General features: G+C 40.6%; 1 protein-coding gene across 1 annotated transcript in view; it reads right to left on the reverse strand.

The window, feature by feature from the left end:
- Positions 1-364: 364 nt before the first annotated feature.
- Positions 365-12,281, reverse strand: part of col5a3a (collagen, type V, alpha 3a) — a 49,014-nt gene continuing 37,097 nt past the window's right edge. The window contains exons 48-67 of the mRNA XM_042719741.1: positions 11,103-11,156; positions 10,146-10,199; positions 9,908-9,961; positions 9,716-9,823; positions 9,591-9,644; positions 9,441-9,494; positions 9,301-9,354; positions 9,167-9,220; positions 8,967-9,074; positions 8,772-8,825; positions 8,569-8,622; positions 8,152-8,259; positions 7,651-7,704; positions 7,130-7,165; positions 6,807-6,860; positions 6,418-6,727; positions 5,576-5,688; positions 5,389-5,457; positions 4,500-4,733; positions 365-2,809 (exon numbers count right to left, since the gene is read on the reverse strand). Coding sequence (XP_042575675.1) covers positions 2,663-2,809; positions 4,500-4,733; positions 5,389-5,457; positions 5,576-5,688; positions 6,418-6,727; positions 6,807-6,860; positions 7,130-7,165; positions 7,651-7,704; positions 8,152-8,259; positions 8,569-8,622; positions 8,772-8,825; positions 8,967-9,074; positions 9,167-9,220; positions 9,301-9,354; positions 9,441-9,494; positions 9,591-9,644; positions 9,716-9,823; positions 9,908-9,961; positions 10,146-10,199; positions 11,103-11,156 — 1,827 coding nt within the window. The 3' untranslated portion in view covers positions 365-2,662. The remainder of the gene's footprint in view (positions 2,810-4,499; positions 4,734-5,388; positions 5,458-5,575; positions 5,689-6,417; positions 6,728-6,806; positions 6,861-7,129; positions 7,166-7,650; positions 7,705-8,151; positions 8,260-8,568; positions 8,623-8,771; positions 8,826-8,966; positions 9,075-9,166; positions 9,221-9,300; positions 9,355-9,440; positions 9,495-9,590; positions 9,645-9,715; positions 9,824-9,907; positions 9,962-10,145; positions 10,200-11,102; positions 11,157-12,281) is intronic.

The raw sequence follows: 12,281 nt of genomic DNA on the forward strand, positions 1-12,281 counted from the left end.
GTGTCCCTCCGCAGATATGGTTAATTCTCCTTGGCTCACTTTTTAATCCAAAGCCATTTCATTATTTACGCATACAGGGCTGTCTGCTTCCCCTGCTCCTCGTGGTTCCTCTCCTGGGGAAGGAAACAAAAGTTAATTGAAATAAATGAACTGGGGAGTGAATCAGAGTTGATTACATCTGCGAGGTAGGAAGTGATGTTGATTACAAGTGCAGAGAGAGCGAGAGAATGTAGCTGCGGCTAATGAAGAGACATGCTTGTCTGTTGCCTTTACAGAAGACATCACAGTGTCTCTGATCCTCTCCAAAAGACACTCGCCTCAGAACCCGAAAAATTGCTTGCACTCTGAAGACAATGAAAAGGTCTCCTTAGAAGAAAAGCACTTTTTAATTCACTCATCACTTTTTCACAACTGTCAGGCAACAGATTAGTATTATCATTCATACTTAAGAATAACTGTACACTATGAAAAAATTAGTAGCACAGAAAATATACAAAGGAGGGTTCAGAGGTCAGGATGGGCAGGACTGAACTTAGTTTAGGAATAAGGATACTAGCTAAAGCAAGCAGGCCAATTCATATTTAGTCATTCTGCGATTGTCCAATTAACAAATTTGGTTGTTCTACATTATGTAGTTTCAAATCTAGCAACCCCTGTCATCAGATAATAAATATTTTCGGTTTTAATGTTTGTAAATAAATTGTAAAATGCTGTAGAATGTGTTTTATTTAATGTACAGATTAACAGATTTAATAGTTTACTTTATTTCAGTTCCAAATCAAACAACATTCTTGTCTTAGTCTGTTTTTCTTTCTTGCTGACAAGTACAAATATCGAAAAATTCTTAAATCAAGATAAATTTACTTGCAAAATGACACAAGAAGTCTTTTTTTCTGAGGAAAACAAAATTAATTGAGTTCATGTCTAAAACTAGAAAAATATCTGCCAATGGGGTCAGAAAAATAAAAACTCAAAACAACATTATTTTTCTTACACCACTGGCAACCAAAACTTGCTTAGTTTATAAAAAAAAAAAAAAAAAAAAAATTAACAAAACATGGTATGTCATGTACTGGAAAAGTAGACAAGTATACGGAGTAAAAATATTATTGCAGTATATTGTTAATATTAAAAATAATCAGTTTCTGTTTTCAGTTGTTTTTTATTTTATTTTTCAAACTTAGAAAATAAAGTGTAAAATGGATCACCATTGCTCAATAAACAGATTTGGAAGTTTCTTCTTTCATTTTCAACTGATATTAAACCTTTTCTCTCTTTTTTCAATTTTATGAGTAAACATTGTGTAAAATGCATTTACTCTTTTGTGTATGTCTGTATAAATTGCCAATATATTATATACATATCAGCATTACATCATTGGCATGCCTGCTCTTTACAAATGTATTTGCACCATACTGGCTCTATATTACATCACTTTTTTCCGAGAGTGTTTATCTCCCTCCATTAGTATTAAGCACCACAGATGTCTTCCCTTTTCCTACCTCTGCCCCTGAGACAACAAATTATCATTACACATAGCAAAAAAACAAATCTCTTTAGCACCACAGTGGGAACACACAACAAACAAGACATATCAACACACATACACAGCACACAATACTCTGAGGTTGATGATCAGGAACTTGGTAATCACAAATTCAAATATGAATGTGTTTACATAAAAAAAAAGCATAATTTAGTCAGTCTTCAGTGTAATGCTCATATGACACCCCTCTCTCAATCCGACACAGTATATTTCATTCATTACCACATACATATATGAAGCAATTCAGCTGTGTGGAGCAAAGGTTGATAGTCTAGCACCATGGAAACATGGATCACTGACAGGCAAACACACTATGCTGCCCACTAACAAGACAAGAAGCTTAAGTGAGCAGACTACTTTACATATTAATAAGCAGCTGGGCTCCATTTGAGTCATGCACATAAACTGCTTTGCGTTTTGAAAAGCTTGGGCCTTATTTAACATTGTTTATGTATGAGCGTGCACTGATTAAAGATGAGTAACACTGCAAGTTTGATGCGACAGGGAATATCCAAGCGAGGAATTACAAACAGATCGGGGTGGTATTTTCTTGTCAATCTACAGTAGTAAAGAGGTATAACTTTGCCTCAGTTGGCATCACATTACAGTCAAGACAGGAAAATGGGTCTGAGAAATATTTACTCTTCAATGTCGCAGCTGATCCCTCAAGTGGCAAGTTAATTTCAAATCATCGCTATCAAATGAGACAAACAAATATGAGATCCCAGTCACAGGCTGTAAATTCAGCATATGTGCTACGGGCTAAAACGGTCTGTGGCGCAGATGACAGAAAAATGATGTATTTGTTTTTCAGCCGGAGCAGTTCTGGGAACTCTAGTGGGTCACGCCTCATAATTTAATCCACAGGTGAGTACAGTATAAAGACAGTGAAAGAAAATGAGATAAAAAAAAGACTTCCCTTTGATAAATGTGCTTAGTTTGTCCTGGTTGGCATCCTTGCATAGCCACCATGGATTTTTGGGCTTTTGCAACCCATCAGATGTTCAAAAGTCATTTAGAAACATGCCACCAACCCAACGTCTACATATTGCGTAATAAATAGCATTTGTGGCCTCGTTTCTTTAGCTGGCGAGATTTGTGATGAGTTGCTCTGTGTTAGCCATTAAAACACACAGGTCCAACATGGAATCCAAACTTCTGGTTGTTATTCCCAAAGTCTGATACTGCCACATCTATGACCGGAAGAAGCTCTGACCGCGGAGAGTCAATCTGCAGCACGGTCCTCTCCTGACCCTTATGTGTCTGTGGGAAGAAAATAAAACGTGAGCTGAAAGAAGGCTTTTTATAGTGTATTTTTGCTCTGGGGTGAATTGCTGAGTGTATCCCTGTGAGGTTCTTCTGCTGGATAAAGCATTAAACTCCTGCTGAAATAGGCTTATTTGGGTGCTATTTTAGAATTAGCGTGTTCTGATTGTTTTTAGCTCCCCATTCTCCGCTGACGGAAGGCTAATTTGGTGATTGATTAACCTCAGAGAAACTAAGTGTGGGCGTTTTTTTTTTCTAAGGAAGTGTTATACTAATACTTCCCATACAGACAAAATTACTGTTTACAAATAAACACACGGTGACGGCATAACCACGTTCTTTAGGCACCCCAGAAAAGAGATTAGCACTTCATTTAAAGTAGCGAAAACATTGGTGGAGGTATGGCCTTCTTTCGATTTCCGTCATGACCAATGGATTAGGACTGTTGATTTCACTCGGGATTCATGCACAGATGCTTTTCGTGAAAGGATATGCAGATTTAAAAACCTGCAAATAAAATATGTTCATTTACTTTGAATGGAGTAATAAAGTAACTATCAAAAAAATATGTTAAGTCTATAGCCCCTTTCACAAATAAAGACTTTACTGGAAAATTACCAGTATATTGGCGTAAAGAGATCATGTGTGAATAGGACCTTTTCAAAAATACTGGTAAATTCGTTCCAGCAATTTATTGGTATGAGGAGTTGTAACATTGCCAGTAAATTGCCGAAAGGATGCTGTGTGTAAACACAGAATGAAGATTACCAGTATGAGAAAGTATGAGTTCAGAATGTGCTGACTTAAGACGTCCACTCTGGGCCGATCCAAAGCCGCTGAAATTCAAAATTCAATGGCTCAGAGACAATCATAACATTCTGACGCAGATGACTCATGATTACTCTGCACTGCGTTGTTCGGTTTGTCTCTGGGCCAAAAGCACTGAATGAATGTGAACACTTGAAACAAAAATTAAAACATCAACAAAAACATTGATCGCGTTTACCCCTCCATGTTTACAAACACAATGCCAGGAAGCACAGTTGTTTAGACATCATTTACGTTTAATGATGTCATAAAATTTACCAGTAATTTGAAACCGATGTGTGAATGGGGTTTTTTTCCAGAAAAAGACAGAATGTCTGTGAATGTCGTTCCTGTAATTTTATGGCAATTTTCTTTTATTACTGTGCAAAAGGGGTTTATGTCAGATTATGTGGTCAAATGTATACTTGAGAAATAAAAGATGCATACAGTATAGCTCATTTGCTGGGTAGCCAAATATTTGTAGCTTTTACTTTAATTCCTAATTTCTATTTAAAAATGGCACTATATGTTTGAGGGTGTTTATTCACTAACCTGTGGACAAATTGGTTGTCTGACAAATTAAAATGCTAAATCGGTGTTTGTACTATTTAAATACTATTTATATTATTCAAATGTTTTGGGTCTATAAGATTTTTTAGAAAGAAATCTCCTATGCTTTACAAGGCAGCTCAAGAAACATTTCTCATTATTACCAATGTTGAAACCAGTTGTGCTGAACAGCATTTATTTGAAATACAGATCTTTTGCTACATTATAAATATTAATTGAATGCATCCTTGTTCTTATTTGAACTGCAGTGCAGCTCAATATCAAAACCAAAAGCAGCTTATGTTAATTTCATAAATAGAAATCTCCTCACCTGACAACCATCATACAGTGCTGTGATAAAGGGCGATTTGGCTTGCGTCATCTCCTCGTCGTTGCTGCCGCGGAACCGTATGGCAAATTGATGGCTGTGGCTCGCCACGTCATACCAGCCGACAGAGTTCTGGCAGCTATAGGTGAAGGTCTGCGTAGCTGTGGCACTGAGGAGCTTCAGGAAGGTCAGCTGGACCACAGGAACTGGATTTCCATCAGTGTCAATATAGGAGAACTGCAGCAATGGGGAATCATGGGTAAGGAGCACTCAGCTTAATCAAAGACAGTTCTTTAGACATTTATTGCATGACATCCATACAAACTTGCTCACCCCTCCTTGATTTTATTTCTAATGAAGGCAGGAAAGAGTGACATCTGTCTGCCTAAATCTCCATAACAAGGTCAGATGTCACACCTTACGAATGAGCTCCGAGTGAAACAGGCTTTAGCTGTTAGTCTCAAGCATCATTTAATGAGTCAAGACGGATGGAGGTCGCTAGCGTGCACTCAAGAGAGTTTGGCCCGAGGCGTTTCAGATAGAGCCGCATATAAATTCCGTCATATCCCTTTTCTAGACCAGACATAGCATTTATTTTTTATTTTTATCAAAGACACACACCCATTGAGTGATGCATCTCAGTTGATTGTTTGACAGTTTAGAAAACCTCTTTCACCATGTTTTGCTGTTAATTTGAGAGTAAAAGTTCTATATAACAACTGGGCTATTTATTGCATCAGGCAGTATGTTTCTAACAAACTGTGGGGTGACAAAAAGAATTTTGAGGCAAAATGTTCTAAAAAAATGTGTCTAGATTCAAACTTGGGGCTGCATGCATGTTGACAGTCAGAGAGTTAAAAGATGACAGAAAAACATTTGAAGGGAAAAGCACCTGTTTGCCCTTTCTGTACTGGCTGTACCAACTGCCCGGCTTTTCTTTGTTCCAGGCGGCCAGCTTCACCTGTATTGAGAGATGAGAAGACAGATCAGACGTGTTTTTCTTCAGACTCCAGAAGGCTTGTTGAACTGAGACTGCAGGAAGACGTGTGTAGTGTACGTGAGTATGGTTTGAGAGTCACCATTTCAAATCGTTTATCAGGGTGCAGACAGGTCTCCCCCTCCGCAGTGAAGTTGCAGAAAACCTTAATGGAGTCTCGATGGCAGCCTTGATTTGGGTCAATCCAATATTCACCTAAGAGGGGGTGGATTGCAAGATCTCTTTAAATAGTTTTTAAATACAATTTAGCTGGGGAGACTAACAGTCACTTTCAGTATTAAACACACAAAGAACACAAACACAGTTATTTTCTATGTAAATTAGAATCATTAAAGATACTGCTAGTGCTATTTGCCAATGTCATGTAGCATTCAAAATTGAGAATTCTTATTAAATTACAATTCAATTCCTGAATTTAAATTGAAGTAGAATCAAAATGTATGGCATGAAAATGAAGACATTCCTGTAGCTCAAACAGTAGAGTATGGCACTTGCAACAAGGTCATGGGCTCAATTCCCAGACAAGCGTAAACTGACAAACTGTATGTTGCTAATGCCAAATGCATAAATTCAAACAAATTAAAATTCAAAGAAACTCCAATAAGCGCCATTTCTAAAATGCCACATTCTGCATTTTTAAAAGCTTATTCAGGTATCTGGTGGAATGTAGCGATTCTATATAGTTCCATGTTTGTCAGATTGTGGTAGTCTGCAGCATCTTTTACAAACAAAGACTCTGAACTGACTTGCTTGATAGAGAATTGCACTGTGCAAATTCTATTCAGCTTAGATTGCGCGCTGTTAATTCCTTCAGTGAACAGGCAGCATGCGCAAATAAACCAAGACGGGCACAATTAGCAGGCATTCTTAGTAAATTCCCCCCATCAAAGAAATTAATTAACTAATGTGTGTAAAATTCCTCACCATCTTTGTATTCTGGATGACACAACATCAGCTCCTTGCATGTGCGGGCAGGACTCTCGAAGGTCCCGAGTGGTTTTCTCATGAGCTCCACCTCTGTTTTCATTGAGTTGAGTGAAGCGAACACCTCCTCCATTCCTTCTGGCTCATCCAGAGACTCGTCTGCCTGTAGGAAATCCTCCATGCTGAGCTGGACTGCTTCCTCGTCCTCGCTCTCTGCCCTGGCGCCGGCTCCTTGTCGGTTTGAGTGTCTCCTTCGCTTTTTACGTCCCTCTCTGAATGGCAGAGGCTCAATCATAGTGGCTGGTGGGCCCTAGAGAAACAGAGTGAGACATGAGGAGGCAGGAAAACAGAAACAGACAGAAAATTAAGGAGACATTATGATGGCTCACAGGTGGTCCAGGTGGGCCAGCAGGTCCTGGATCTCCTCTTGCACCAATGGCTCCCTTTGGGGGGGAGAAACAGAAACAGTTTAGTCAGGCATCCCTAAAATTGGCACTACCCTCAAAGGCCCCTGCCAACTCAGTGCTTCATATGGCGATTCGTTCAGAGGGATTATCCAAGTTACAGCAGCAGGATGCAACTCAGGCACTGACAATGTCTTTCACTCAGGTTTCACAACAGAAGCAAAAGCTCAGATCAAAACAAACAAATACCATATAAACAGAGAGAGGCTTTAAAACAAGATTGCAATGAAAAATATATATATACCAACCTGGTCTCCTTTAGATCCTTTCTCACCTATTGCACCCTATAGTGAGAAAGAGAATGAACAGTAATAAAAAAACAGGCAATATGATTCCGCAAATAAATTTAAACCTAACAGGTATCTTTAAAAGTAGTTACTGTTCCACTATGAAACTAAGAGATAATCGATAAATAATCTCAGCCTCAGACGTCACACCCACTTACCTTAAACATAAAGTATTATGAATATGACACACAAAAGTGGAAACACTTCTGGAGTTTTGAAGCATAGAATCTTTGCGGCATAAAATCTTTATAATATGTCCGATAGTTTTACACACCGGTCTGTTATTGTGGTGACATTTCCATGCCCTGTAATGTGACGCTGAAACGAACTGTGATTGGTTATTTGACATGTCGGTCAAACGGCCTAATGGGCGGGCCTTGGCCAATGAAAGCGGCCATGGATTCCAGACCTTCAGCCGTCAGATGACTAATCCATAAACAGAGTAAGAAAAAGTATAAAATACTTATAAAATGGCAACTCACAGACAACCCAGGGAGTCCAGGTGGACCAGTCGGGCCGGGGGGACCACCAACACCCTATTATCAAGAGATCAACATAACATTTTCTTTAAGACCACCATCATTATTAAAGGTAGTTAAGTGGGGTATGTGTAACATCATTCTAATATATTTACATTGTAATCTCTATGGTGGCTACTGGTCATTCATGCTAACATTTGCCCATCAATAGAAAAAAATGGTATTAAATTCAAATGCATCCTAGATAGTGGCCATACAAGAAAATTATAGCTCAAAATCCATTTTTATTAAACATTTCTCATGAAACAGTCTTACTTTATTTAATTTTCTTAGCATGTGCCCAGTGAATTTGTGATTGAGGATGTTTGTGCATTGCAGTTGCCTACTCTATTTCTAGATACATTATAATAAAACTCAGAAGAAAAACTCCAATAAAGACCTTAAACTAATGCTAATATACTATATAGTAAAAAAATGTATATCATAGCAGAGATGTATACATACACCATCTCCTTTAGGGCCTTGAACTCCCTGATTTCCCGGCAGGCCTCGATCTCCTTTCTCTCCCATCTCTCCTGGAGGTCCAATCAGTCCAATCAGCCCAACATGACCCTACAAAGAACAGCAGAGCTAGACTAGTGCACTGAGCCATTACAGTTACCACATGCCACAATTTTACAAACACAAAGACTCCACAATATTTCATAATGAGCACAGTGCTGGCAAGTTACGCTTTGAGAGTTTTATGCTTGGCTTTAGTGAGAGATGTAATCGTTGGTTTCAAGCTGTTCAGTTATGTTCCCAGCTCTCTCAAGCTGTATTGTTCGGGTTATGTGAATTGAGCTAATGTGAAACGAGCACATCTATAATGCAGTCAGGTATCATTCCTCACAGTGTCAAGTGTTTATGATGCTCTCATACCTTATCTCCTTTAATGCCAGGATCTCCTTTCAGTCCTGGTAATCCAGCTGGACCCTATATAAAGCAAAGCCAGTCACAAAGTTCAATTTCATTTTGAGGCAGAATTTGCTACAAGCCCAAAATCATTTGTCTTCTTTTCTTAGAGCAGTATTTGATACAGTTGTAGATCGATATGGGAGAGAAAGAAGTGGTGAAAACCCTACCATAGGTCCTGGGGGTCCCGTTTGCCCTGGGGGCCCATTTAACCCTTGCTCCCCTTAAAAGGACCAAGCAGAGTAGTAAGTTCAAGACAGATTAAGCAGTCAGAGAGATCAGTAATAAGAGTGGGTAAGTCACGCTGTTCGATATCTGCTATCAATAGCAGATTGGTATACTGTAACATAGATGCTTAGACTCACAGCAGAGCCTGGAATCCCACGGAAACCCTCTGGACCAGGATTTCCAGGGTGTCCCTGTGGTCCAACAGGCCCTGTTTTTCCCATTGGACCCTCGGGACCAGCAAAACCCTAAAGAAGATAAACATGACAGTTGTCCATGTGTAAAACTATGCCATGCTATATATGAGATTTTACAAGAAGATTTATTATAAAATACTCACCTTAGCCCCCTTTTTTCCCTGTTTCCCTTCGTTTCCCTCGGGACCTATATGACCCTGTGTAGAAGAAGACTAGTGATTAGATTACAGAGTGTTTTTATAGTATGGGAATCATTCAGTAAACAATCGAATCCCACCCTCCGTCCAGGTGGCCCTGGTGGGCCAGGCTCTCCTGAGGCTCCTGGGGGTCCCTGTTCAAAAAAGAACATTTACTTGAATTAGTTTCACAAATGTATCATTACATTCATATCTCTAAGTGCTTGAATACTCTACTTACAGCTTTGCCAGGTTCGCCATTATCCCCTTTAGCTCCTGGCCCACCATCAATACCCTACAACCACAAATTATATTCAAATCACCATGTGAAATTACCATCAAAATGTATCAATCTTGAACCTTGAATTGATGCAGGTGTTGCTGTACTTACATTAGCACCAGGCTCTCCAGAGGGTCCCATGTCTCCAGGAAATCCAAGGGGACCCTATTGAGGAAAACGGATGGTGTCAGAGTAAAAATATCCTGACAGTTTTAACTATGGGAATAGTTACTCACTGGGTGTCCTTTGGGTCCATCTGATCCAGGTGTGCCTCTGATTCCTGGGGGTCCTGCAGCCCCAGGGGGGCCAGTATCACCCTTCTCACCCACTTCACCTTTGTCTCCCGACATTAAAGCAACAGGGTGCTTAGTGATACATGGGGGATCAAAGACTAATGAGAAAAGAGGTAACAGGAAGAAATTACTTACAGGGGGGCCAGTTTCACCCACATTTCCTGGATTCCCTGCTTCTCCATCCTCACCCTAGATAGAGAGCAAAAGAGACAGACAAAGAGAAGAAAGCAAAAAGAAAGAAAGCGACCATCCATCATACTTAGGCTTACATGTTTGCGTAGTTACAGAGGCAGCACCCTCCAACAAATAAACACAACCTCCCCCATAAATCACAAAAACACTTGTAAATATACACAGTGAGAGAGAGGTCTACCTTTTCTCCCACCATTCCTGGCTGGCCCACTCCGCCCGGCATGCCCTGAGGACCCTGGCCACACAGAACAAAACTAAGTCAGTTTTATACATAATGCATGCAAGGCTGTCTCCTCTACTTGCAGACTGTTGACATTACAGTGATGAGATTACAGACTACCGAGCATGGTCTCTGTGTATATACAATCATATTTTATTAAGCTAAAATGCCATATTGTTCAGCCTTCTCCTGGCTGAGGCGTTTATGGCTGCAGTGGCTGAGTAGGAATATCTCGAATGAGTTTAAACTGAAGTGGCTGCCCTGGTCTCTGGAGTCTCTCTGCTGAGTGCCTTTAAGTGAGGGGCACACCTGAAACCAAATAGATGACCAGCACATGCATACTGGCCGCTTTTGATACGTTTGGGCACAATGAGCCCCGGTGCACAACTCTTCTCCTCTCCTGCTCTGTGAGAGCACTGCATACGGGTCACTGCCACGTCTGTCTCAGTTCTCTCACTTTTCAATTATTAACACATGGGAGATGTTCAAAGGCGGCCATTAATAGAGGTAAATATAACTCCCTCTCAGGGATGATAGTCTAATATTCCTTAATCATTCATAGTAGTAAATATAACTCTTGCAGAAGGATCATATCCCACTCCTTGTTAATAATTTAACACTCAAAATCAGCAGAGGGTGGGCAGAAAGATATATGGGGAGGATGAAAGTCTGAGGAAAGAGAAATTAGGTGTTGTATGTGACCTTATAACAGCCTGGGGGGGGGGCGGGGTTCATCTGCAGTACAACAGAGTGTTGATACACAGAATGGGTTCTTTGGAGTCATGAAACAAAGACTCCTCATTATGTCCCAGTAGTACTTGGACAACAGTCCCTAATCAGTGCTAATCTACTGTCCTGCACTTGAACCCTACTGCACTGGAGGTTAATAGACAGGAAGGAAAACTCAAAGACACTTACCTCTCCCCCAGTGGGTCCCTGGGGACCATGCGGACCATGTTGTCCTGGAGGGCCCTGATGACAAGCATAAAGATTAAGCATTTCCCACATATCATTAGACATGTACTCTCTCTTTAGCTCTCTCTCCTCCTCTTTTTTGTACAATCAGCACCTTTCTCTGTGTCAGAGAGGTGTTTTTTGTACATCTCTGACATGGTGGTGACAGGCTATTACGGGCGGGCTGATTTCCTCTCTGTGTGCTGTGTCTGCGTTTTAATGAGGACCATCTCACTTCTCCGTTCTCTGGTTACACTGCATGAATTCGCAACTCCTAAGGCATACCTCTTATTGCTGCGGAGGGCGGAACACGAGCCATTAATCAAACTGACCAAAACCGTTGCTAGCACACCGCACGTGGTCTCCACCGAGAGATATTAGTGCAGCACGAAGCATCCAGCTGGATAGACTACAGCAAGGATCAACACCAAGGCTGAGTGTGTAGTCTCAAAAATATACAATACCACACTCTCCAGAATCCATCACAGGGGCTTAACACAAACTGGTACAGCGAAAATGGGAAATTCAGTGGCTAGGCATTAGGGCCTGGAAATCCCATGATCCACGGCATTCACTCATGGATGAGATGTTCCCAGTGAGGTCTTGTGGCTTTGTTTTTGCCCAGTTTTGATGCACTTCATCTAATCGTGCAAGTGTGTGGAACCGTTGAGAATCTTGTTTTGCATTCCTTCATGGCTGACGGAGCCGGGAGAAGACTGTCACAAAGAAGTGTGCTCATTAGACAGCCCAGGCTCACGGTAATCTGATTAGCAGCTGTCACGCTGCCTTCCACTTCAGAACCAGCATTACTCTCTCTCTTCTGTCACTCTCGGCTCACACGGGTCTGACACTTATACACTCACACACATGAATGATGCCCTAGTCTCACACGGCTTCTCTCACGGTTTCCTCATCTTTCACTGTGCTATAGTTCTCTACTGACTCTCATCCTATACACACAGTCCTGTTAAGAGAAATGCTGTGTGGGTTTGAAACGTTGGACTGACTTAATGAGATACTCGAGTGAATGATTGTTTTTTCATGAACAAGTTTGTACCACAAACTACTATTTTATGTTAATGTAATAAATGTGTAAATGTGAGTTGTGCTTGAGGCTCCAGGAACAAGTTTGGGAACCACTGG

This window comes from Cyprinus carpio, chromosome B3, assembly GCF_018340385.1.
Source record: "Cyprinus carpio isolate SPL01 chromosome B3, ASM1834038v1, whole genome shotgun sequence".
Taxonomy (NCBI): Eukaryota; Metazoa; Chordata; class Actinopteri; order Cypriniformes; family Cyprinidae; genus Cyprinus; species Cyprinus carpio.